The 23,700-nt window shown below is 36.9% G+C and overlaps 1 protein-coding gene across 1 annotated transcript in view; it reads right to left on the minus strand.

Moving 5' to 3' along the window:
* Positions 1-3,312: 3,312 nt before the first annotated feature.
* The window catches only part of CPNE8 (copine 8), a 209,521-nt gene continuing 189,133 nt past the window's right edge, over positions 3,313-23,700 (minus strand). The window contains exons 19-20 of the mRNA XM_046685801.1: positions 20,547-20,620; positions 3,313-5,031 (exon numbers count right to left, since the gene is read on the minus strand). Coding sequence (XP_046541757.1) covers positions 4,843-5,031; positions 20,547-20,620 — 263 coding nt within the window. The 3' untranslated portion in view covers positions 3,313-4,842. The remainder of the gene's footprint in view (positions 5,032-20,546; positions 20,621-23,700) is intronic.

Genomic DNA, 23,700 nt, shown 5'->3' on the forward strand with positions numbered 1-23,700 from the left:
ATGAAAAGAGTGATAAGCATAGCTCCAGCTTGTAGTTGTTGGTTCTCTTGTTCCCCTTTCATATCTTCAAAGGAAGTCCTTCCCAGCATTTGTCTGGTCACGATGTACCAAGTCTTCCCTCATCAAAATCATATCTTAAGAAAAGATCTGATGAGGAAAAGCCTTTTACAAAAAACGTCTTGGGGCTGGCCCAGTGGCGAAGTGGTTAAGTTCGAACACTCAGGGCTTCACGGGTTCAGATCCTGGGCATGGACCTAGTACCGCTCATCAAGCCATGCTGAGGTGGCATCCCAAATAGCAGAACCAGAAGGACCAACAAGTAGAATATACAACTATGTACCGGGGGGGCTTTGGGGAGAAGAAGAAAAAAAAAGAAGAAGAAGACTGGCAACAGATGTTAGCTCAGGTGCCAATCTTTGGGGAAAAAAAGTCTTGGTGCAAATAAGTACATCAGTATGTTTCTAAAATTGTGCTTATTAATTCTTAAAAGTTCCATGTCTTTCATCTCAGCACCTCCCTATATTTTTGTGGAATGAAAGGGTTTGCCTGTCGTTAGATGATTTTCAGGGATCAGCAGAGCAAATGGAGGAATATTTGGTGGGGAGATGGGGAGGGGCACAGCAAAGCTGAGGAGGAGGGGAAGTCATCTAGAATTGTGTTTCTTCTGAGGGAAATAACCATCAACTTTGAATCCCTTTGATTTTTATGCTTCCATGTCCTGTGGGTCATCTGGTGATACAGATTAAGGAATCCATTCTTTTGGTGAGTGGCAGAATGCTTGTAAATACAATGATAGAAAAGGCAAGAAAGTTTTCTTAGAAATTCTATAGCGCAATGTAAAAAGATGTGCATGATGGACGTAAACTTGAGATTCTCATGAGGACACTCACAGCTTATTCCTCCGGGCCTTGCTTTCCACAGTAGATTTGTCATGGAGTGGTATATGGAACATTATTCCAGCTTAACTGTAGTATAAATATACTAGGGTATCTAAGTAAAAAAAAATTAAAGGTTGAACCTATCATAAGCAAAGATTATTTGAGAAATAATCTCTGTAAGGCAGGGCTTTCCTGACTTTCTCAGTCAAGATATACATTTAAAAAAGGAATATTTGTAAAACATCCTAGAGTTAGCATAAGACGATGCTGGAGGCTGGGAACCCCCAATACCCCAAAGGGTACACCTGTAAGCCAACTGCAAGATGACTCTAAACTATCTGTGACATACTGATGGGAAATCTCCGTACACATGTACATGTTACAAATAGATTTCCACCCTTCCAGTCTTTACTAAATGATACCACAGGCACTCAAAGGAAACTGATTTGATCCTCAGCTCTGTTTCTTTATTAGGAAGTGTACCTAATTTGTGCTAATGACAGAAATTAGTCTTTGAGGTTTTATTAAGTGTACTACCATTTTGTGTCAGTTACAGATATAAGTAACACAAAGGTGGGGCTGGCCTGGTGGCGCAGCGGTTAAGTGCACATGTTCTGCTTCTCGGAGGCCTGGGGTTCGCCGGTTTGGATCCTGGGTGCGGACATGGCACCGCTTGGCAAAAAGCCATGCTGTGGTAGGCATCCCATATATAATACAGTAGAGGAAGATGGGCACAGATGTTAGCTCAGGGCCAGGCTTCCTCAGCAAAAAGAGGAGGGTTGGCAGCAGTTAGCTCAGGGCTGATCTTCCTCAAAAAAAAAAAAAAAAGTAACACAAAGGCATAACAGTTAAAATGCACACATGTTGAAAGGAAAAGGCACACTCTTCAGAAAAATCTTTGGCAGTTGGTGGTCCTTTGAGAAATAACCACATCAACCTCATCCTTTTGAGAGAAATCTCTTTACATCCTAAGCTGATGATAAGACACAGTATTAAAAAAAGTACACGAGTCCACCTAATTATCTTCATTAAGTCTGAAGAATAAAATAATGTTTACTCCAGCCCTACTCCCACACATAAAACACCATTCACAATTATATCCACCTCTTCTTTTCTCCCCCTATTACATGCTGGGAGAGGGAATTTTAAAAGCAGTGATTGAGTCATCCCATGCTCTTTAATGGCAGCAGGTAGAGACCCTGCTCACACATCACAGTAAACTGGGAAGCTTTTAAAATTTACCTATATCCAGTTGCCATTAAATCATACTCCCTGGTGTTGGGGAGACAAGATGACCTAGACAAAAAAAAATAGTTTATAAGTAATATGAGGTAACAAATCTGCTAAAATGCAATGCAAAGATGACTTCATAGAAAGTACTGATTATTGGTAGCTGACGTCTTAAAAGAACATGATCAAGAGGAGTTGGGGCTGGAGCTAGAAGATGCAAAGGGTATTCTAGGTGGAGGCCTAAGGAGAGAGCCTGATGGAAGGAAAGAGTATGAACTATGCCCGAGTTTCCAAAGGAACTCAGATTGGTTGGAGAAAAGTGATGAGACAAGTCTGGATAATTTTAATATGCATTTGGGAAGCGATGGAAATTGATGTTATATAACTGGGTGAGACCAGGTGATGGAGATACTTGAAGAGAAGGCTGAGGGTTCATCCTGGAGTTAAAATCATTTTCATCAGAGAGGGAGAAAATTGGATTACAGAGACGAGACAGCATAAGACAGATAAGACATCCTCCAGGGTTCTTGAGGGTGCCCAGTCATAGTCCGCTTTCTGCTGCAGCTTTGATGACTTGGAGCTATCACTCTTCTCTCAATACATACCTTTCTTGTTTCTCATTACTTTCATGTCTAAATACTCCAGATACCTAGTTTGTACGTGCAACTATTGACATGCATTTGCGTTTATGGAATATGTCTCTGAGACTTTGCATTGCATAGCCCCTAATGGCAACTCACAAAATCTAAGTATTTTTGCAATGGTAATGAGCTATATAGTCTTGGATAAATCATTCAACCCCTTCAGTCTTGGTTTCTTCATTTATGCAACGAAGAGAAAAGACTAGGTATGTTCTAATCTTACATAGAGAATTAACATCACATATGTTTCTGATGATTATTCTCAGCCATACAAAGGATAAGATTTGTAACTTAGCCATCTACCCCCACTGGGTTTGGACACACACTTATTAGATAAGAAAGTACACATCTCTCATTTTCTCTGATCAGTTCAAGGAAAAATAACTGATGTTTGAGAAGCAGGAAAGAATATTGATCTTATTTATTTTTGTTTTTTGGACTGATGAATGAAGGTAAATAAAAAATCTGTAGGTTAATAAACTATACTGACATAAATATTTAAGATCAATAAAGAAATCATCAGACTCCATGTCATTCATACATAAAATTTACAGAGCAAATAGTTATCCTTTTTAAAGATTTTAATACATACTTAAAAATGGACAATTTAATATTACATAATTATATAACATTGATACTGTTAGATATGTGGATGTATATATTTTTCTTTTCAGTAAAATAGTTTCATGCTTATAAAAGTCACCCTAAGTCAACTTGGGACAAAGAGAACAACATACAGTAGAAATAAATCAAGTAGTAAATAGGGTATAAGTAAGGAAAAATATTATAAAGCAGTTACATTGTTGACACAAAAGAAAAAAATAAATACACTTTTCTATTATTTGAAGGCAATTCACAATCATTTCCAGGAATTCTGTGAGAATTTAAGGCCATTTGTTCTAAAGAAATGCTTAAGTTTAGACACAATGTCACAAAACTGTAATTCTTGTAAAAACTGTACATGCAAAAACTCTTTACAATTAATTGTGGACAGGCAGATCAGGATAGAGGAGTAGATCATTTCACAAATGTGTTGTGCACTAAGTCACATGGTTGTGTATTTAACTGGGAATTTCACAAAAACTTCCAGCCTGTGCACCCTGCGTGGCAATGTGGAAAGGCGATTACAAGGAATCCAAATCAAGAGAGCCAGTATCCCTTTGAATTAAAATATCTAGACAAGGCAGAATGGAATAAAAAGTTGAAAACTTCTGCTACATAGTTCACAGTTAAATATTCTGGGTTTTAGTCTTTCTAAATAGCATTATAATATAAAGACGCTACTTTTTACACAAAGTATTTTCTGTGCATTTACAGTTCACGATGTTTGACTTTTTATTATTTCTACTTAGCATTACAAAACATAAACTGACTGCAGTCTAAATTTAGAACCCAAACACCATGAAAGATGCATGTTCTTACAGGATCCACATCTGCTCAGCTTAAACTCCCATACTTGGCAAACAGTGCAGAGAAACTGATTCCTAAGCAGATGGAGCTTTGTAAGACAATTCACTTACTGAGAAATATGAAAGCATCTTTCCTTTCCCTTGTTTGCAATGGTATTTGTCCAGACAGTCATTCAAAGAGATATTGCTCTTGTGATGATAGCTATTGCAATTTAGAAGACATAGGATTCAATATTCAAAACTCTTATTCTTAAGAACATTTATAAAAGTATTGAAATTTAAAAAGTAGTAACATGTAAACATTGATAAACAGACTGCCTTCCTATATACACAGCAGTCGAGGACAATATTTGAGTTAAAAACATAGTTTGTGCTTTTTCCCAACAATACATTGGAAATTAGCTGTTTCTGTCCAAAAAAAAAAAAGTTAAAGATTCAGAGAAGACATCCATATTTTGCTTCAAGCATTTAAACAACTTTTCTGTTGCCCATGCAACAACCATATTTACAGTTTTGGTTTAGGAGGAGAATTAATTTTGGATCCAAGAAAGCATATTAACCAGTACTGCTGAAACCCAACCGAGAAAAGTTTCTCATTCCCTGGTTCATGACAGAGCACCAGGAGCAAAGAAGACTCAGCAGTTATAAGAGATGTGTAGTTAACATTAGCATTTCGGAGCACAGTCATATTTGAGTCTGTAACACATGTGTAGGCGGGGTGTACGGCGGAGGTGCGGGTGATGGCTTGATTCCTCGGGCCCTCATGTAGGAGAGAAACTGCTCAGGGATCTCAGCGAGGACATCTTTAGCCAATCTAGCCATGCTCAGGATGTGGTTTCCGCTTCTGTCAATATAATCCCTGAACGGCACGAACTAAAACAGAGGTGAAAGAAAGTTATTTCACAGACTTTAGCATGCTATTTAATAGACATAAATATCAGCAGAGGTAAAGGTTTAATTGTAGCAGAATCAGAGGAGCCCAGGATAATGGTGAGATGGATAACAATTACGATGTATTTTAAAAATATTTGATTCATTACAAATAGGGATAACAGTGACCAAACCTTTCCAATATGCACTTTATCTAAAAGGTATGTAATCGTTTTCTGTGTTGTTTTCCTCCAAAAACTCCTATCTCCTGGTCCTGATAAGCCCATTGGGTTGCTACGTGTGTTCTGCAGTTTTGAGTTCTGTACCTAGCCTGACTCCCAATAGGATGGAGCACTGAACCTCTTCAGGGCTCAGTTTCTTGTCAAATGGAGTTAATAAATGACTAATTCAGCTTTCAACGTGGAAATATTACCCAATGCAGGGTAAAAAGAAAAAAATAGTGTGTGTTGTTAAAGAGCCCTAAACACATAAGTATTTTTAATTGTTACTAGAACATCAAGGACCAGCCCTGGTGGTCTAGTGGTTAAGATTTGCTGCTCTCACTGCTGAGGCCTGGGTTTGTTTCCAGTTAGCGAACCATCGTCATACTGTGGCTGCTGCATGTTGCTGTGATGCTGAAAGCTATGCCACCGGCATTTCAAATACTGGCCAAGGTCACCCATGGTGGACAGGTTTTGGTGAAGCTTCCAGACTAAGACAGACTAGAAAGAAGGACTTGGCCACCCACTTCCAAAAAAATTGGCCATGAAAACCCTATGACTAGCAGCAGACCATTGATTGATATAGTGCCAGAAGGTGAGAGGATGAAGCTAAAAGACTGGGCGGTGTACAGCTGTGCTGCACACAGGGTCACCAGGAGTCAGAATCGACTCAATGGCACTAACAGAACATCAGCTCACATGGACAATGAATAGAAAACCCACACAGTTCATATTACTAGGAACCTGAAATATTCATTGAGTACATTGAGTCTTGCCCCAAATGTTGGTTTTCCTTATGTTATGTGGAAAGGCAAAAGAAAGAAAGCACTCAGCGTGAGATTTTGGTATATTTTTTATTGAGGTATCATCATTCTTATTTTTATATCATATAAAAATGATTGCTATATCTCTATATAAGCAATTATGCGAGAGCCCTTATCAGCTCAACACCAAATACTCTGGCAATAGATTGCCTGATTTCATTCTCATTTATAATGGTTACTTAAGTTAATAACCATTGTGCTATTGGAGGGCATTAGTTCAATTTCCCCTTAGAGGCATGATGATTCTTGAAGCAACTTGGAAATGATGGGAACTGTTAATGTTGTGATAGTTTGGGAACACAGTAATTTTAGGTCTTAGAGAAAAGACACAGTGAAGACATTCTAAGATGTCGAACAATTTCTAAAGTATAATATTTAAACGTTTGAACTAAATCACTTTCTTTCCTCTGGAGAGTGAGCACATTTCCATCTCATACTGTAACACAACTGTAAACACAATTTATTTCGAAAAACTTACTTTTGATTTAAGCATTTATCAAGATGTGCTTTCAGAAAACAACTGTTATTAAGAAGTAGGCTTTAAAATGGCCAGGTTGGTAAGTTAACATTTTAAGAAATCAAATAGCAGGTGTAATGCCTTTCATGCAGTAAGAGCAGGCTCTTGTAAGGAAGAGCTGAAAATCACTCCTTTCTTTTTAAAATGAGACTCACTGTAGGCAGAAGCATACCTCTACGACTCTCATTTCACCCTATCTGTCTTGCTGACAGGAGGAAACTCAGCACAGCTTTTAGAAAAGTGTGATAGGAAGGTGACAAATCTTTCCCTTAGCCCTGGAGGTAGCTAAGTAAGGGTAAGAAAAAGCTAACAGAGCGAATATAATCTTCAGCTGAGGAGAGAACTAGGCGGACGTGAACTTTTGTGAAGTCATATTATCTAACTTTGCACACGTCTTGACATTTTTGACAAAAAACCAAAGAGGTGCCAAAAAAGTTAAGGTTTATTTTTCACTCTGAAACTCTAATTAGAAAAATGAGAAAATAGGAATCAACATAGTTAGGGATTAATGAGAAAAAGATATCTAATTGTAGCTGTAGTTTATTTCATGTGTATTTTAAAAGGCATAGTATTTTAAAAATAAACATTGAGTAATGTTGGTACAGTTAGTAAACGTGTAATTATCTTTTAAACTATTTTTTTAACAGAGTTCAGTTTTTCAAAAATCTGTGGCTAATACCTACATTTCAGGGAAATGACAGCACCTCTGGCAAACAGTTGACACTTCTCTAGGGAAAGGGGAGCTCCCACCTGCTTGTGTCTTTCCTTTGCTTAGCTTTGCTCTAATATGTTCATTTGATTCTTTATCTTTCTCCTACACCATGGACATTAAACTCATTTATCTTTTTTACCCCTATTTGTACAAACTCTGCAATTAGATTTCCCAGGTTCAGAGGCTGGTTCTGCTGCTTATTACCTGCACAATCTTGGACAAGTTACTTTCCACTCTTTGCCTCAGTTTCCTCTTCCATAAAATGAGTATAATGATAATAATACCTACTTCGTTAGGTTGTTGAATTAAATGTTAACGTATAAAGTGCTTAAAACAGTGTCCAACTCATAATATGTACTATATGTCATAGCTGTCATTCATCATTATTATGACTATTCATCCATTTATGCCTTTATACATTTATATATTCAATATAAATATGATCTATTTTTAATAGTTTTTTATTTACATTAATATTAAAAATTAAATATTCTTATCAATTTTATCTCTTTCAAATTTAGGTACAATACCAATGTCGTAATCTAACACAGTAATTCCTGGCCTTTCTGTTATTTTACAACACCCGTTGTTTCACCTTTCCAGCAAATGCTATAAGATGTCCTAATTTATTTTATTGAAGCAAATTAAAATTCATTTTAAAGAATGTTGTGATACTCTGGAATGTCAAAACTAAGATTCACAATCACTGTTCTCAACATACATGTAGTTCTACTCATCTTTAAAATATGTTTATAAATAATGGGTAAAAGAAATCTTAGTTTTCAGCCAAGCAGGCAAATATATATCACATTTAACTTAAGGTTGTTAAGTAGGGGCACAGATCCTGCTATGCCCCTTGAGTGTTAAGGGACCTTGCTCCCCCCCAGCCCTGGATTAAGAATCACTGTCATAGCAAGTTACTGCTATCAAGATGAGTACACCCCATCCCACATGTGTTTTGGGAGTAGACAAAAACATGTTGAGAACTTTCTACTCATTAACCTAAATTATCTAAACTTTTTCCAAAGGAACACTCATCTCTTCGGTTATGTCAACAGCTACTCTCCTCAGTGAGAGATGAAAACGGGAAGTGACTTCATCTCCTTTGCTGCTTATTAATGTAGAATCTTACAGTTTTCATGACAAAATATGCCCCGTTTCTTCTTGGACAACTGTTCAATATCCTTCTACAACCAGTTTTCCACTCAACTCCTCAGACCACTGTGTTTATTGTCTCTTTTAATTGCCCATTTCTGATCTTTGGTCTCTGATCTCTGAGGACCTCCTGTTCAGAGTAAGGCCCAGGCATTTGTGAGCACTTGTTGATCACTGACTCCTGCCACAATTTAACCTGGCCCCTTAAAATGTTCAGTTTAGAGGAATAAATCAATTTTCACTTTGCACTAATTTATCTCATTCCTATGAAGAATACCAATAAATGCACTCTGTTCATAGAAATGTGCTATATCTTTGATACTCTACATCTTTTTTTTTTTTTTTAGCATCTATTCAGTACAAGGAAAATGTTCCACATGGCTGCTCTGGCGGCTGGCCTTGCCTATTTGTGAAAACAAGTTTGAATCAGTTTGGGCAAATAGGCTTTTAGTTGCTGTTCTGCTCAATTTTACTTGATTGTTCCTACTGTGCGGAGCTCCATTAGCCATTTTCAAGTCTAAGCCTTCAAGGTTATTATTCTCCTTTTAATGGAAAATATGATTTAAATATAATTTTTAAGGAAATGATAGGTTGGCCAGCAGCTGCATGCAGCCAGGAGAAATGACATTGCACTATACACAATGGCCAATCCACAACACAAACAAACGTGGAGAAAACCTTCCGCATATATTGATTTATGAAAATAACTCATTTAACATTTAGAATAACAACCACAGGATCTCATCCTGCTTACTGCTTATACTATAGTCATATGAGATTGAATCTTGAGGCAACGAATATAATCACATATAAAGCTGACTACAGTGTCTCATGTCAAGGTACAGCTACTATGAAATAGTGACATAAAAATGCCTTCCCACCAGACTATGCCAATGTAGTAACTAATAATAATAACTGATACTGACATTAATCCATTTATTGAGCAACTGGTGGGTGGGAGGCCTTCTGCTAAAAGACAGTATAATATCTCATTTAATTTTTGTAAGCACTTTATCCATATTTTGAATTTATAGAAGAGGAAACCGAAACTTAGAGAGTTTAATTAACTTACCCAAGATTAGGCAGTTATAAATATCAGAGTCATTATTTAAACCCAAATTGATCTGACTCTGTCATATTAACCACTACAGTATTATGAAAAGGAAAACAGATCCTAATAATCTTCATTAGAATTTTACCGTTTGGGAGAATAGGTGTATTATAACAGAGACACCATGAGTTTTAGAATCAGAACTCTGTTAGAAATTTGGATCTACCAATTTATGACTTAAAGAATTTTTCCCAAGTTTTTTAACATCCCATCTTGGGACTCAGTTTCCTTATTTATAAGTTACTATCAGGCAAAAAGTGTCCAGTATTTTCAGGAAGTTAGAAAGTGATATGTGAATAAAGTGAAAGAAAGGAGAAATTAGTTTAGGTGTGTGGAGAGACGGCTTTGTGAAAGGCTGTAGAGTGGGAAATTTCAAAATGTAGGATCTTAATTGGCACAGATGAAGAGAAAGAGTATTCCAGGTAAAACAGGAGAAAATAAGAGCCAAAACAATACAAATGTGTGATATAAAGACCGTTAGTAGTCTTATTTGTCTAGACAGTGTGTGCGCATGCATGTGTGCGAATGTTTAGTTAAAGAGGAAAATTGGGGTCAGGTCATGAAGATTCTTAAATGTTATGCTTGGGTTTTAGATCAAAGTTATACAGAACATTTCTTAAGAATTTTAGAATCAGATATTTTAAGATTAAATCCTGACTCCACTTCTTACTAGCTATGTGACTATTGACAATAGGAATTAAACTTCTATCCTCTTTTGTAAAATGTGGTAATCAAAGTACCTGTCTTAACACTCAATTAAGGATAGAGGGAAGTAACGCTATAGCTCTTAGCCTGCCTAGTATATTAAGGACCTAATACATGATTAAACATCATTATTATATGAAGAAGTTGGATGCCACTTAAGATTTGACATAATAATGAAAACCCCATTTACTACCCTCAACTTTCTGCTGAAACTCAGCTACCTTAGGCTTTGTTATTATTTTGCAGGCTTAGGCTTTTGTTTGTCCATTTAAGAAACTAAGGTTTCACTTGCAGTGCATTAATGCGGTTAGCTTCAAGATGTAAGACATCAAAAGTAGCAAAAAAGTAAGAGAACCTAAAAAGACCCAATTTTCTGATAATAGCTTAGTCAGCAGTGTTTACAGCATTGATTACAATGGCTTTGATATTTTCTGACGATGGGGAGATTGACAATGTTATCTTTGGTGTGCCCTTGCAACCCCAATATTCTAAGTATTCAAGATTATTTCCACTCTTGAAAATAACTCATTTTGAGAACATTTTAGTGGATGGTAGAACCTGGAAAATGTGATGGTGGAATGTTTTTAAAACCTGACTTAAGGTAAGAGAGAGGATGCTAATTCTTCTTCAACACAATGTGATATACAATTATCTTGCTTACTGTTTTTAAAAGACCAACCACCATTTAGGAACTTTTCCATGAAATTTGAAAAGGGTGCGTCAAATCTCCTTAACTAAAAGGAGGCGTGTAACTCAAGATGTCATTTTCATTCAGGAGGCTACTAATTCTCTGGGGAAATTTTAATTTCCTATTTGGTATCTGTAATATCCAATCACTCTTTCAGTTCAACTTTATGTGTTAGAATCTCTTGAGTGTTCAGCTATAGCCCCAGGTACCTTCAAAATCATTGAGGATCCCACTGTCGCTTTATGGTGATAGACTGATCTCAAGGACTCTGACCTTCAAGGTGAAGAAACATACAATTATACTAATATATCTCTTATACTGCTAAATATTAAAGTATTTTCATGTGCTACTTCCTCTGAGACTCAAAACAGCATAGAAAGAGCAGAGATGAAAGAATTTAAAGTCTAGAGATAATGAAATAAAGGCTCAGAGAAATTTATTGACTTGTTCAAGATCAGAGGGACAACAATATAATTTCATAGATCTGGGTCCTATCTCAATAATCTGTCCAATGTAGTATATCCACTGAGAGGCTAAATACTTTCATGATCAAGGGCATTTTTATTTTATAAATGCTAATAGGTATGACTGTTGGTTGTCACTAACATATCAGTCCTTTTAAAGGAAACCTTAATGACGTGAGCAATCTTAACTATCTCTTAAAGGAGAAAGTAATACCAAGTTTCCCATAAGCATCATTTAGATGACTCTATGAGATATGGGGTGTCTCTGTTAATTTTGTAAAAATGCATTATAACAGCAACATAACACATTCTAAAGGACTTCACATTCATACTTCTCTCCAGTAATTTGATTTTTTGGAAACTGTGAGGCAGACATTATGGAGAGCTTTTAGATGAAGTGTAATTACTTGGACCTATAATTATGCTAATGAGGTTAAGTTGAATAATCATGTGTCTAATTATGAAAACAAAACACAGTGGGATTCTTAAACAGATGACCACATCAACATGTTCCCTTTCTCAGCTGCTTTTTTCTTTTTTTGCTTGAGGAAGATTGTCCCTGGGCTAGTATCTGTGCCAATCTTCTCCCACTTTATATGTGGGACACCACCACAGCATGGCTTGATGAGTGGTGTGTAGGTTCTGGGATCTGAACCCATGAACGTGGGGCCACTGAAGTGGTGTGTGTGAACTTAACCACTATGCCACCAGGCCAGCACCTCTCAGCTACTTTTAACCTAATCATTCATGTGTGTGTGCTTTTTACTTTACCAAAAACGTTAGGCTAAAAAACTTAAATAATATTTAATTTTTTTAAAAAAAACTGTCAGACAGATATTTCTATTTTAAAATTTAATTTTGGGATTGACATCAGCAACATGGTGGAGTGAGTTGTTCCCTTTGTTTCTCCCTCTTTTGAATTACAACTAAGTGTACATTTACTGACTAATGGAGGAAGCCCAACAGGATGCCTGAGAGACATACACAGCTATACACCTGAGGATGGATGAACTGACACCCTGGGAAGTGGCAGAGAGTGGTGAGCATGACCTGCTCTCCCCTTGTAGCCCTGTGAACACACATGAATGCTTTCCAGCCTGGCATGCAAGCACTCCGAAAGTGGGAACACACACTGGGCCAACTGTAGGAGGAGGTGGCAGCAACCTTTGCCTGCGCTCATGATTGCTTTCATTCTCCTGGTGAGGAGGGGGAGCCAATCATGCCCCTGTGCCACCAAGGAGCGGCCCTAGCCCAGGTCTCAGTGAGGAATCTCTGCCCACCAAGTTCAGCAGCCCCGTGGACCATAAACAGAGATTGCAGCAGATCTACACACTGGGGCAAGCACACTCCAGGCCCAAGTGAGCGCTCATAATGCTGCTGAGCCCTCAAAGTGGGAATGTGTCCTGGGCTGCTGTGGGAAGAGGCACAGCAGCCTTGAGCCCGCTTGGGTTCACCTTCCTGGTGGGGAGAGGGAGTTCATTGTGCCCCTGCAGTGTCAAGGAGTGGCCCTAGCCCAGGTCCCAGTGAGGAAGCCCAACCCCCCAAGCACAGTGGCCCCATGGACCTCAAGTAAAGGCTGCAGCAGACGTACATGCTGGGGGGAACACAGCCCAGGCCCCACACACTTGAGTGTTCAAGTGCTGCTGAGCCCTGAAAGAGGGAATGTGTACCAGTGGCTGTGGGAAGAGGCAGTGGCAGCTTTTAGCTTACTGGTGATCACCTTCCTGGTGGGGAGGGGGAGTTCATAATGCCCCTGAGGCGCCAGAGAGTGTTACTAACTCTGTCCAGAAAGGAATCCCCACCTGCCAAGCACAGTCCACACAAGCGCCTGAACACATCCCAGTCCGGGACAAGCACCCATAATACCCCTACAGCCTCCAGCAGACAGGGTGGCACCAGAAACTCTGCTCCTGTTTCCCCCTAGCGGTAACAGGTAGAATCTGCATCCTAAGAATGCCACAAATGCCCCAACAAAAGATTAGTTCATCAAGCACCATGAGAAACTGCAGCAACAATTCAGACCAGAAGGAAAAGGATAATTCTCCAGAAACCAACCCTGAAGACACAGAAATTTACAAGCGAATTGACAGAGAATTCAAAATAGCTTTCATAAGGAAACTCAACGACTTATAAGAAAACACAGAAAGACAATTCAAGGAGCTCAGCAATAAAATGAATCTGTCCACCAAAGACATTGAAACTATAAAAAAAAACATCAAGCAGAAGTTCTGGATATGAAAAACACAATTAATAAAATAAAAAAATAATCTAGAATCATTCAGAAATAGAACGGATCTTATGGAGGAAAGAAGTAGTCTTCTAGAGGATAAAAATGTAGAAATTCTACAGGAGGAGGAGGAGACAGAGATAAGATTTTTAAAAAATGAAGGAATTCTTCAAGAAACATCCAACTCAATTAGGAAAAGCAACATAAGGATGATAGGTACTTGAGAGGGAGAAGAGAGGGAAAAAGGAGAAGAGAGTTTGTTCAAAGAAATAATTGCTGAGAACATTCCCAACCTGGAGATGGTTCAGGATTTACAAATAAATGAAGCTATTAGAATGCCCAACTTCATCAATCCTAGAAGACCTTCTCCAAGGCATATAATAGTAAAAATAGCAGACGTTACTGATAAAGAAAAAATATTAGGAGCAGAAAGGCAGAAGAAAATAACCTACAAAGGGAACCATACCAGGCTTTCAGCAGATTTCTTGGCAGAAACCCTACAGGGTGGGAGAGAATGGAATGACATATTCAAAATACTGAAAGACAAAAACTTTCAGCCAAGAATACTCTATCCAGCGAAACTTTCCTTCAGATATGATGGAAAAATAAAAGCTTTCCCAGATAAACAAAAGCTGAGTGAGTTCATCACCACTAGACCTCCCCTACAAGGAATAATTAAAGATGCCCTCACACCAGCAACAAAAAGGCAAAAGTCTACAAAGCTCTGATTCAGAAGATAAATAGACAAACATGATCAGAAACCTGCAGCTCTCTACCAGAGTAGGGAGGCAAAGACCCAATTATAACTTAAAAAAGAAAGGGAAAGAAAGCATCAAAAGTAATGATAAACACTTCAACTTAGCCACAAACTCACAAAATTAAAAACAGAACAATTTGTAACAGCAATTACTCAGAAGGGGAGAGGAAAGGGAAGAAACGTGCTTAGGTTAACGGAGATAAGAGGCTATGAGAAAATGGACTATCTAATCTCCAATATCTTCCATACAATCCTCATGGTAACCACTAAACAAAAAATTAGAGCATGGGGCTTGCCTGGTGGTGCAGCAGTTAAGTGCACATGTTCCACTTCTCGGTGGCCTGGGGTTCGCCAGTTCAGATCCTGAGTGCGGACATGGCACCGCTTGGCAAAAGCCATGTTGTGGTAGGTGTTCCACACACAAGGTGGAGGAAGATGGGCATAGATGTTAGCTCAGGGCCAGTCTTCCTCAGCAAAAAGAGGAGGATTGGCAGTAGTTAGCTCAGGGCTAATCTTCCTCAAAAAGAAAAAATTAGACCAGAGCTACAATTCACAAAAAGAGGGAAAACTGAGAAATCCCCCTCAGAAAACCACCAAAATGAAATGGCAGTCAGAAATACAAAGGAAGAGAAACAATGGAAACATAGAACAACCAGAAAACAAGAGATAAAATGGCAGTATTAAGCCCTCATATATCAATAATCACTATAAATGTAAATGGATTGAATTTTCCAATCAAAAGACACAGAATAGCTGGATGGATTAAAAAATAAGACCCAACAATATGCTGCCTCCTGGAAACGCATCTCAGCTCCAAGGACAAACATAGGCTTAGACTGAAGGGATGGAAGACAATACTCCAAGCTAATGGCCAACAAAATAAAGCAGGTGTTGCCATACTTTTATCAGACAGAGCAGATTTCAAGTTAAAAAAGACAATGAGAGACAAAGAGGGGCAGTATATAATCATAAAAATGACATTTCACCAAGAGGACACAATATTTATTAATATATATGCACCTAACACAGGGGCACCAAAGTACATAAAGCAATTATTAACAGACCTAATGGGAAAAATTAACAGCAACACAAAAGGGGACCTCAACACCCCACTCACATCAATGGACACATCATCCAGACATAAAGTCAACAAGAAAATAGTTGATTTAAATGAAAGACTTGGCCAGATGGACTAAATAGATATATACAGAACATTCCATCTGAAAGCAGTAGAATATACATTCTTCTCAAGTACACATGGATCATTCTCAAAGAGATAGACCATCTGGTGGTAAACAAGGCAAGCCTCAATAAATTTAAGAAGATTGAAATCATCCCAACCATCTTTTATGACCACAATGCTATGAAGATAGAAATCAAGCACAAGAAAAAAATCCTGGAAAGTCAGAAATATGTGGAGACTAAACAACATGCTATTGAACAACAATTGGATCACTGAATAAATCAAAGGGTAAACTAAAAAATACCTGTAGACAAACAAAAATGAAAATACAACATACTAAATCTTACGGGATGCAGCAAAAGCAGTCATAAGAGGAAAATTCATAGCAATACAGGTCCACCTCAACAAGGAAGAAAAATCTGAAATAAGTAATCTTAAAATGCACTGAACACTGCTAGAAAAAGAAGAAGAAACAAAGCCCAAAGTCAGCAGAAGGAGGGAAATGATAAAAGTCAGAGCAGAAATAAATGAAATAAAGACGTAAAAGACAGTAAAAAGGATTAATGAAAATAAGAGCTGGTTCTTTGAAAGATAAACAAAATTGAAAAGCCCTTAGCCAGACTCACCAATAAAAAGAGAAGCCTCAAATAAAGTTATAAATGAAAGAGGAGAAATTACAACAGGTACTGCAGAAATACAAAGGATTATAAGAGAATACTACTTAAAACTGTATGCCCACAAATTCGATAACCTAGAAGAAATGGATTAATTCCTAGACTCATACAACCTTTCAAAACTGAATCAATAAGAAATAGAGAATCTGAACAGACCAATCACAAGTACAGAGATTGAAACAGTAATGAAAAACCTCCCATAAAACAAAAATCCAGGGCCAGATGGCTTCTCTGGAGAATTCTACCAAACATTCAAAGAAGATATAGTACCTATCCTTGTCAAACTATTACGAAAAATTGAAGAAGATGGAATGCTTCCTAACACATTCTATGAGGCCAACATTACCCTGACACTAAAACCAGACAAGGACAACACAAAGAAGGAAAACTATAGGCCAATATCACTGATGAACATAGATGGAAAAATCCTCAACAAAATATTGGCAAACTGAACACAGCAATACATTAAAAGGATCGTACACTACGATCAAGTGGGATTTATTCCAGGGATGCAGGGATGTTTCAACATCTGCAAATCAATGTGATATACTACATTAACAAAATGAGAAATCACACAATCATCTCAATAGATACAGAGAAAGCATTTGACAAGATCCAACATCCATTTATGATAAAAACTCTCATTAAAATAGGTATAGAAGGAAAATACCTCAACATAATTTGACAAACCCAAGCCAATATCATACTTAATGGTGAAAAACTGAAAGCCATCCCTCTGAGAACAGGAATGAGACAAGGGTGCCCACTCTTGCCACTCCTATTCAACATGGTACTGGATGTGTTGGCCAGAGCAATTAGGTGAGAAAAAGACAAAAAGAAATCCAAATTGGAAAGGAAGAAGTGAAACTTTTGCTATTTGCAGATGACATGATTCTATATACAGAAAACTCAAAGAATCCACCAGAAAACTATTAGAAATAATCAACAACTACAGTGAAGTTTCAGGGTACAAAATCAATCCAAAAAAATCAGTTGCATTCCTAGGCACTAACAATGAACTAGCAGAAAGAGAAATCAAGAATATAATCCCATTTACAATTGCAAGAAAAAGAATAAAATACCTGGGAATACACTTAACCAAAGAGGTGAAAGACATGTACACTGAAAACTATAAGACATTATTAAAAGAAATTGAAGAAGACATAAAGAAATGGGAAGATATTCCATGTTCATGGGTTGGAAGAACAAACACAGTTAAAATGTCCATACTACCCAAAGCAATCTACAGATTCAATGCAATCCCAATCAGAATCCCAAGGACAATATTCACAGAAATAGAACAAAGAATACAAAAATTTATATGGAACAACAAAAGACCTTGAATAGACAAAGCAACCCTGAAAAATAAAGAACAAAGCTGGAGGCATCACAATCCTTGACTTCAAAACATACTACAAAGCTATAGTAATCAGAACAGCATGGTACTAGCACCAAAACAGACAAACAGATCAATGGATGAGAACTGAAAGCCCTGAAAGAAAACCACACATCTATGGACAGTTAATCTTTGACAAAATAGCCAAGAATATACAATGGAGAAAGAAAGTCTCTTGAATAAATGGTGTTGGGAAAACCGAACAGCCACATGCAAAAGAATGAAAGTAGACTATTATTTTTGCACCATACAAAAAAATTAACTCAAAATAGATTAAAGATTTGAACATAAGAGCTGAAACCATAAAACTCCTAGAAGAAAATATAAGCAGTACACTCCTTGACATTGGTCTTAACCACATCTTTTCGAATACCATGTCTACTCAGACAAGGGAGACAAAAGATAAAGTTAACAAACGGGACTACATCAGACTAGAAAACTTTTGCAAAGCAAAGGAAACCATGAACAAAATGGAAAGACAACCCACCAACTAGAAGAAAATACTTGCAAATCATTCATCAGACAAGGGGTTGATCTCCAAAATATATAAAGAACTCATACAATTCAAGAAAAGAAAACCAAACAGCCAGATGAAAAAATGGGCAGAGGACATGAACAGACATTTTCCCAAGGAAGATATACAGATAGCTAACAGGCACATGAAATGATGCTCAACATCACTAATTATTAAGGAAATGCAAATCAAAACTACATGAGATATCACCTTACACCAGTCAGAACAGCTATAACTACCATGACATAAAAACAACAAATGTTAGAGAGGATGTGAAGAAAAGGGAAGGCTCATACACTGCTGGCAGGAATGCAAACTGGTGCAGCCACTATGGAAATCAGTATGGAGACTTCTCACAAAATTAAAACTAGAAATACCATACAATCCAGCTATCTCACTACTGGGTATTTATCCAAAGAACTTGAAATTAACAAAACAAAGAGACTTATGCACCCCTAAGTTCACTGCAGCGTTATTCACAATAGTGAAGATGTGGAAGCAACCCTAGTGCCCTACTACAAATGAATGGATAAAGAAGATGTGGTGTATATATACAATGGAATACTACTCAGCCATAAAAAAGACAAAATTGTCCCATTTGCAACAACATGGATGGACCTTGAGTGTATGATGTTAAGAGAAATAAGCCAGACAGAGAAAGACAAATACTGCATGATTTCACTCATATGTGGAAGATAACAAATACAGATTAGTGGTTAACAGAGGGGAAGGGGTTCGGGGGTGGGTGGAAAGGGACAAAGGGGCACATATTTATGGTGATGGATAAAAATTAGACTACTAGGGGTGAGCATGATGAAGTATATTCAGGAATTGATAAACAATAAGGTACACCCAAAATGACACAATGCTATAAACCATTATAATCCCAATAAAATTACTTTAAAAAAATTTAATTTTGCAGACTGATGAAGAACAATGCTTTTTTAAATCTTTATCAACATTAATCTTTGGTTTATCATATTTACAGATTATTTTATATTATTTTCTTCTTCAAATTATTTTAATCTTTTTTTATTGTATTTTACTGAGTTCTATTTCAGGAATGTATTTTATATACATTATCTCATTTAATCTTTACAACAATGCCAGAACACGGAAATTTAGAAGGTTGTCCAAATTATCACAATGGACAATCTAGGATTTGAGCCAAATTCTGTTGGATTCCAAATTAAATTCTCTTAATAACTGTATTACGTGTGAATGTATAGGTTATTATTTAGGAGATAATATTGAAGTTAATTATTTGCACCTCCAAAACTTTTATACCATATGCTTAAATGGTACTGAGAACTTGTTCCCTTTCCTATTTCAAAAGGTGTACTTCAAAGTCTTTCTTCGCTTTTGACATCCTAAAGGATAAGGTGACTGTGAAGTATGCAGAAATTTAGTTGAATTAATTCCTTGCTTTCAATTATTAATTTTAATTATATTGGTTATTGATTCTTTTCTTTCTATTTGCTCCTGGAATAGTAGGTTGTATTTAAGTATTTTTCTTCATTCTAATAAAATTGTGAATCATATATACAATAAATATTATTATACTTTATTATACATATTATATATGTTTTGTATACTGCTATATTGTTATGCATTATTTATATATGATTATATATAGCTTACATATTTTATATATAATTTATATATTTATATATAATTTTAAGATCTATTTCTCCACTTTTCTAACCATAATCTATAGGGGAAATAAGAAAATATCTACATTTTTGCCTTTTTTTCCTACTAAGTTTACTTACTCGATATGCATCAGCTGTCTTAGAATATATTTAGTTTTTGTTGAGGACTAAATAATGAACAGATAAGCATCATTAAAAAGTCCTTTATGGGGCTGGTCCCAAGTTTGGCCCGCTCCGCTTTGGCAGCTGGATTCAGTTCCCGCATGTGGACCTAAGCCACTAGGTAGCCATGCTGTGGCAGCGACCCACATACAAAACAGAGGGAGACTGTCAGCTTGGGGCAAATCTTCCTCAAGCAGGAAGAGGAAGATTGGCAACAGATGTTAACTCAGGGTGAGTTTTCCTCAACAACAACAACAACAAAAATTATGTTTTTAGCCTTTAATTTTACTAAAGATCTCAGTAATATTTTCTGGTAATAATAAAGTAAGAAAAGACACATCAACATTTCTGTTTTGTATGTAGTGAACTCAAAGTACAGGGGAAGTAATTGGGTCCTTATTCTAGGCCCTGTTACTTAACATGCATCTCATAGAGAATCAACCAAGTAAATCAAACAGAACCTGTGACTCTTGATTTCAATTTGTGTATTTACAAATCTGAGCTAACCAGGCTCTTCACAATGAACAAAATAAATAATTTCCATTAAATTTCTTACCTGCACAATGTCCCTTTCAGCATATTTTCCTCTGGAGGAAACTCTTACATCATCTCCATCCAATTCGATCATTGCTTGAAAATAAAATAGGATTGTTTATCCAGTGCACTTTAGCAATATAGACTAAATATAGACTAAATATAGACAATATAGCAATATAGACAATATAGACTAAAGCAATGTAGGCAATAAGGAAATCAAGATGTATGAAGTAGCAATATGTCCTCTGCAAAGGCAGAAAGCTTAGTGATCCCATCATCTCTTCAGTCATTTCTCCCACAAAACTTGACTGAGTGCAAATTTTATAAGTGAAGAAAGCAAACCAACACTTCATGTGACCCTCGGAAAGATGAGAGCCAACGCAGTAGAGAAGTCTTTAGGGACATCTCTCCATCCTTGGGGTTCTCAATTCTGGATTACATGCTTAACATGACCGATTGGGCAAATGATGCTAATACATTTGATTTTAATTTTTTCTTTCTAATTTAGGAAACTTGGCACTAATCATCACAGAATTTCCAGTAATAACTTGAACCTTATTCTCATCAAAACTACAAAGCTATATATCCATATTGCCCAATTTCCATTTTATAAATAGATTTAAAAACAAACAGGCATTGGCTCTGCCCTTATATTGATTGAATGAAGTATGATTTTTTTCTGAAGTAAAGTATGATTTCTTTGTTGGTTAAGAAATAATTTCAACCTTAGAGAGATCAGCTGGTATTTGAGAGTGCTGTGATATAATGGGACAGCTGGTGATACAGTAATGTTATGATGCAATTAAGAACATTTTCTAGAGTTTATTAAATTTACAGTGAGAATTCTCTAAATAATTAATTACATGAGGAATGCTAATCTGTGCTTAAAGTATAATTCTATTACTGATAATTCATTTTTTATACACATGACATTCACCAGACTCCAGAGAGCCACTTGCGATTATAATGTTTTCCTCTTCACCTGCCAAAAAATATTGCTCAATTGGAATACAATCCTCACCTTTCTGTTATTTTCTTCAGTGCTTGGATAATGTATGTGGGTTAAAAACATTGTTTTCAATTTTACTTTTCTACACATCTTCGTGAGTCAATGTCTCAGCTGAAGCATTGCTAGTACACATAATTGATAGCCACCACTCAATAATTTGCTTAGATATACATTATATGTCATAATTTAGCAAAATGTGCATATGACCAATAATTAAGTAATTAACTTAGTCAAAACAGAAGACCTACTTTTTATCCCCTACTTATTAGGAATGAAAATAAGAGAATTCATTATGCTCAAATATTTCCAAGAGTTAATTCCTCTTTTCAGTCTAGGTTTGTTTTCAAAATTTCCATATTACTTTGAGACATAAATATACATTGATAACGACATGCCAGAAATTTCAGAAACTTCTCCTTTATTATCGAATTTGCTAATAACTCATAATGATTACCTTACACTCACTCTAAAATGAAAAACAAGAATTAGATGATAATCTGGGTCTCATCTCCCACAATTCCCTATATTCTCTCTTGGTCTTTGTGAGTGTTTCATTCCAATTAAAGAAAACTGCCAGTCGATTAGACAATAATGTATCAGAATGAGATCCCATAAAATAACTGCCACTGTTGAGCATGTCTTTTGTGTTAAAAGGCTGCACATAGCAAGAACTGGAGGCTACCCTTTAGAGAGCAAGAAGAAGAGAAATGGTGCATAAGCGGTGGAAGGGTGACATTCACCCTTCAAGTTTTCAGATCATCTGGTCCACCAAGGAACCTGCGATTGTAAGCCACAGTTCCCCACTAGTACCTCTCCTTGGAACAAGGTGTATGAGAGACAGACCTGCACTTCTTCGTAGCCATGGGAGACACAATGAAGTTAGGACTCCTATTTTCCCCCTTCTCCTGACTCAGTTCAAAGCAGATAGCTAGATGCTACTTTAATTTGACTTTTGCCTTTTCAGGGTAAAGAAATCCTGCCTTGAAAAATCTTTCTCTTGATGAAGTTGCTTCATAGAGAAGTGAAAATATCATTAGGGGAAAATTGTACAGAAAGTTTTAAATTGTTCTTATTAAAATACAGAAATAAGAAATTTGAATACTCCTTAATCTCATAGTTTATTCCTATTTCCTCTACCTTCAAAGAATGAATAGCAAAATATTGCCTTTCCTCTCCATGCAAATAATGTCTTTCTGGTTAAAAACGTGTAGATGTTGGATTTAGGTGGTTAACTGATAAAATCTGCAAGTTTTCGGGCCACCTGGTGGCATAGTGGTTACGTTCGCGCACTCTGCTTTGGCGGCCCAGGGTTTATGGGTTTGGATCCCAGGCATGGACCTACACCTTGCTCATCAAGTCATGCTGTGGCAGCATCCCACATACAAAATAGAGTAAGACTGGCACAGATGTTAGCTCAGCAACAGTCTTCCTCAAGCAAAAAAGAGGAGGATTGGCAGCAGATAGCTCAGGACCAATCTTCCTCAACAACAAAAAATAAAATAAAAAATCAAGTTTTCTTTCAGTTTTTTCCTATGTCAGTTTACATGTGTGATATATAAACTTACTCTATGGTAGATTTGGAGGTGCAAGAGAAAGGCTCTTCTGATAGGATAGCAGCAATTTGAATGTAAATCAGAGATTTTCTATATTAACTATGAGTATTCTGTCCTTTTCTTCATAGCCACGGAGAGAAGAGATGTGTTTTGAGAAGAAAGAAAGAAAAAAACTTTAGAGAAGCATCTATTGTCTCCTAGTGGAATAGTCTACTTTCTAGTACGGAGCCTGGAAGATTTTCTCTCCTAACAAACTTCCATCACGGTGAAAGACACCAGGTGGTGCAGGAGCCTAATTCCTTGTTGACGTGTTTGCTGGAGGAAAGTTTCACTCTAATTCCCAGGAGGAAATTCTCCTGGGAAGGCAACTTCCCTCTTTGTCTATAATGTTTACTTATCTTTCTGCATGGAAAGAGGATGATTCATGGGATTATTAAAATCAGGAGAAAGCACTGACCTTGATTCTCTTTCTTTTGGAGCAGCCTATCCTCAGGTTGAAGGCAGTTCTTCCTACGGCATGCTTACTAGGCAAGGCTCTGCCCCTGAATGGAGGAGGCCTGGAGATGAGGGTGAGGTCATTTAGTCTCGGGGGGAAAAAGTGTGATAAGTCT

The sequence above is a fragment of the Equus quagga genome, chromosome 1 (genome assembly GCF_021613505.1).
Source record: "Equus quagga isolate Etosha38 chromosome 1, UCLA_HA_Equagga_1.0, whole genome shotgun sequence".
Lineage (NCBI taxonomy): Eukaryota > Metazoa > Chordata > Mammalia > Perissodactyla > Equidae > Equus > Equus quagga.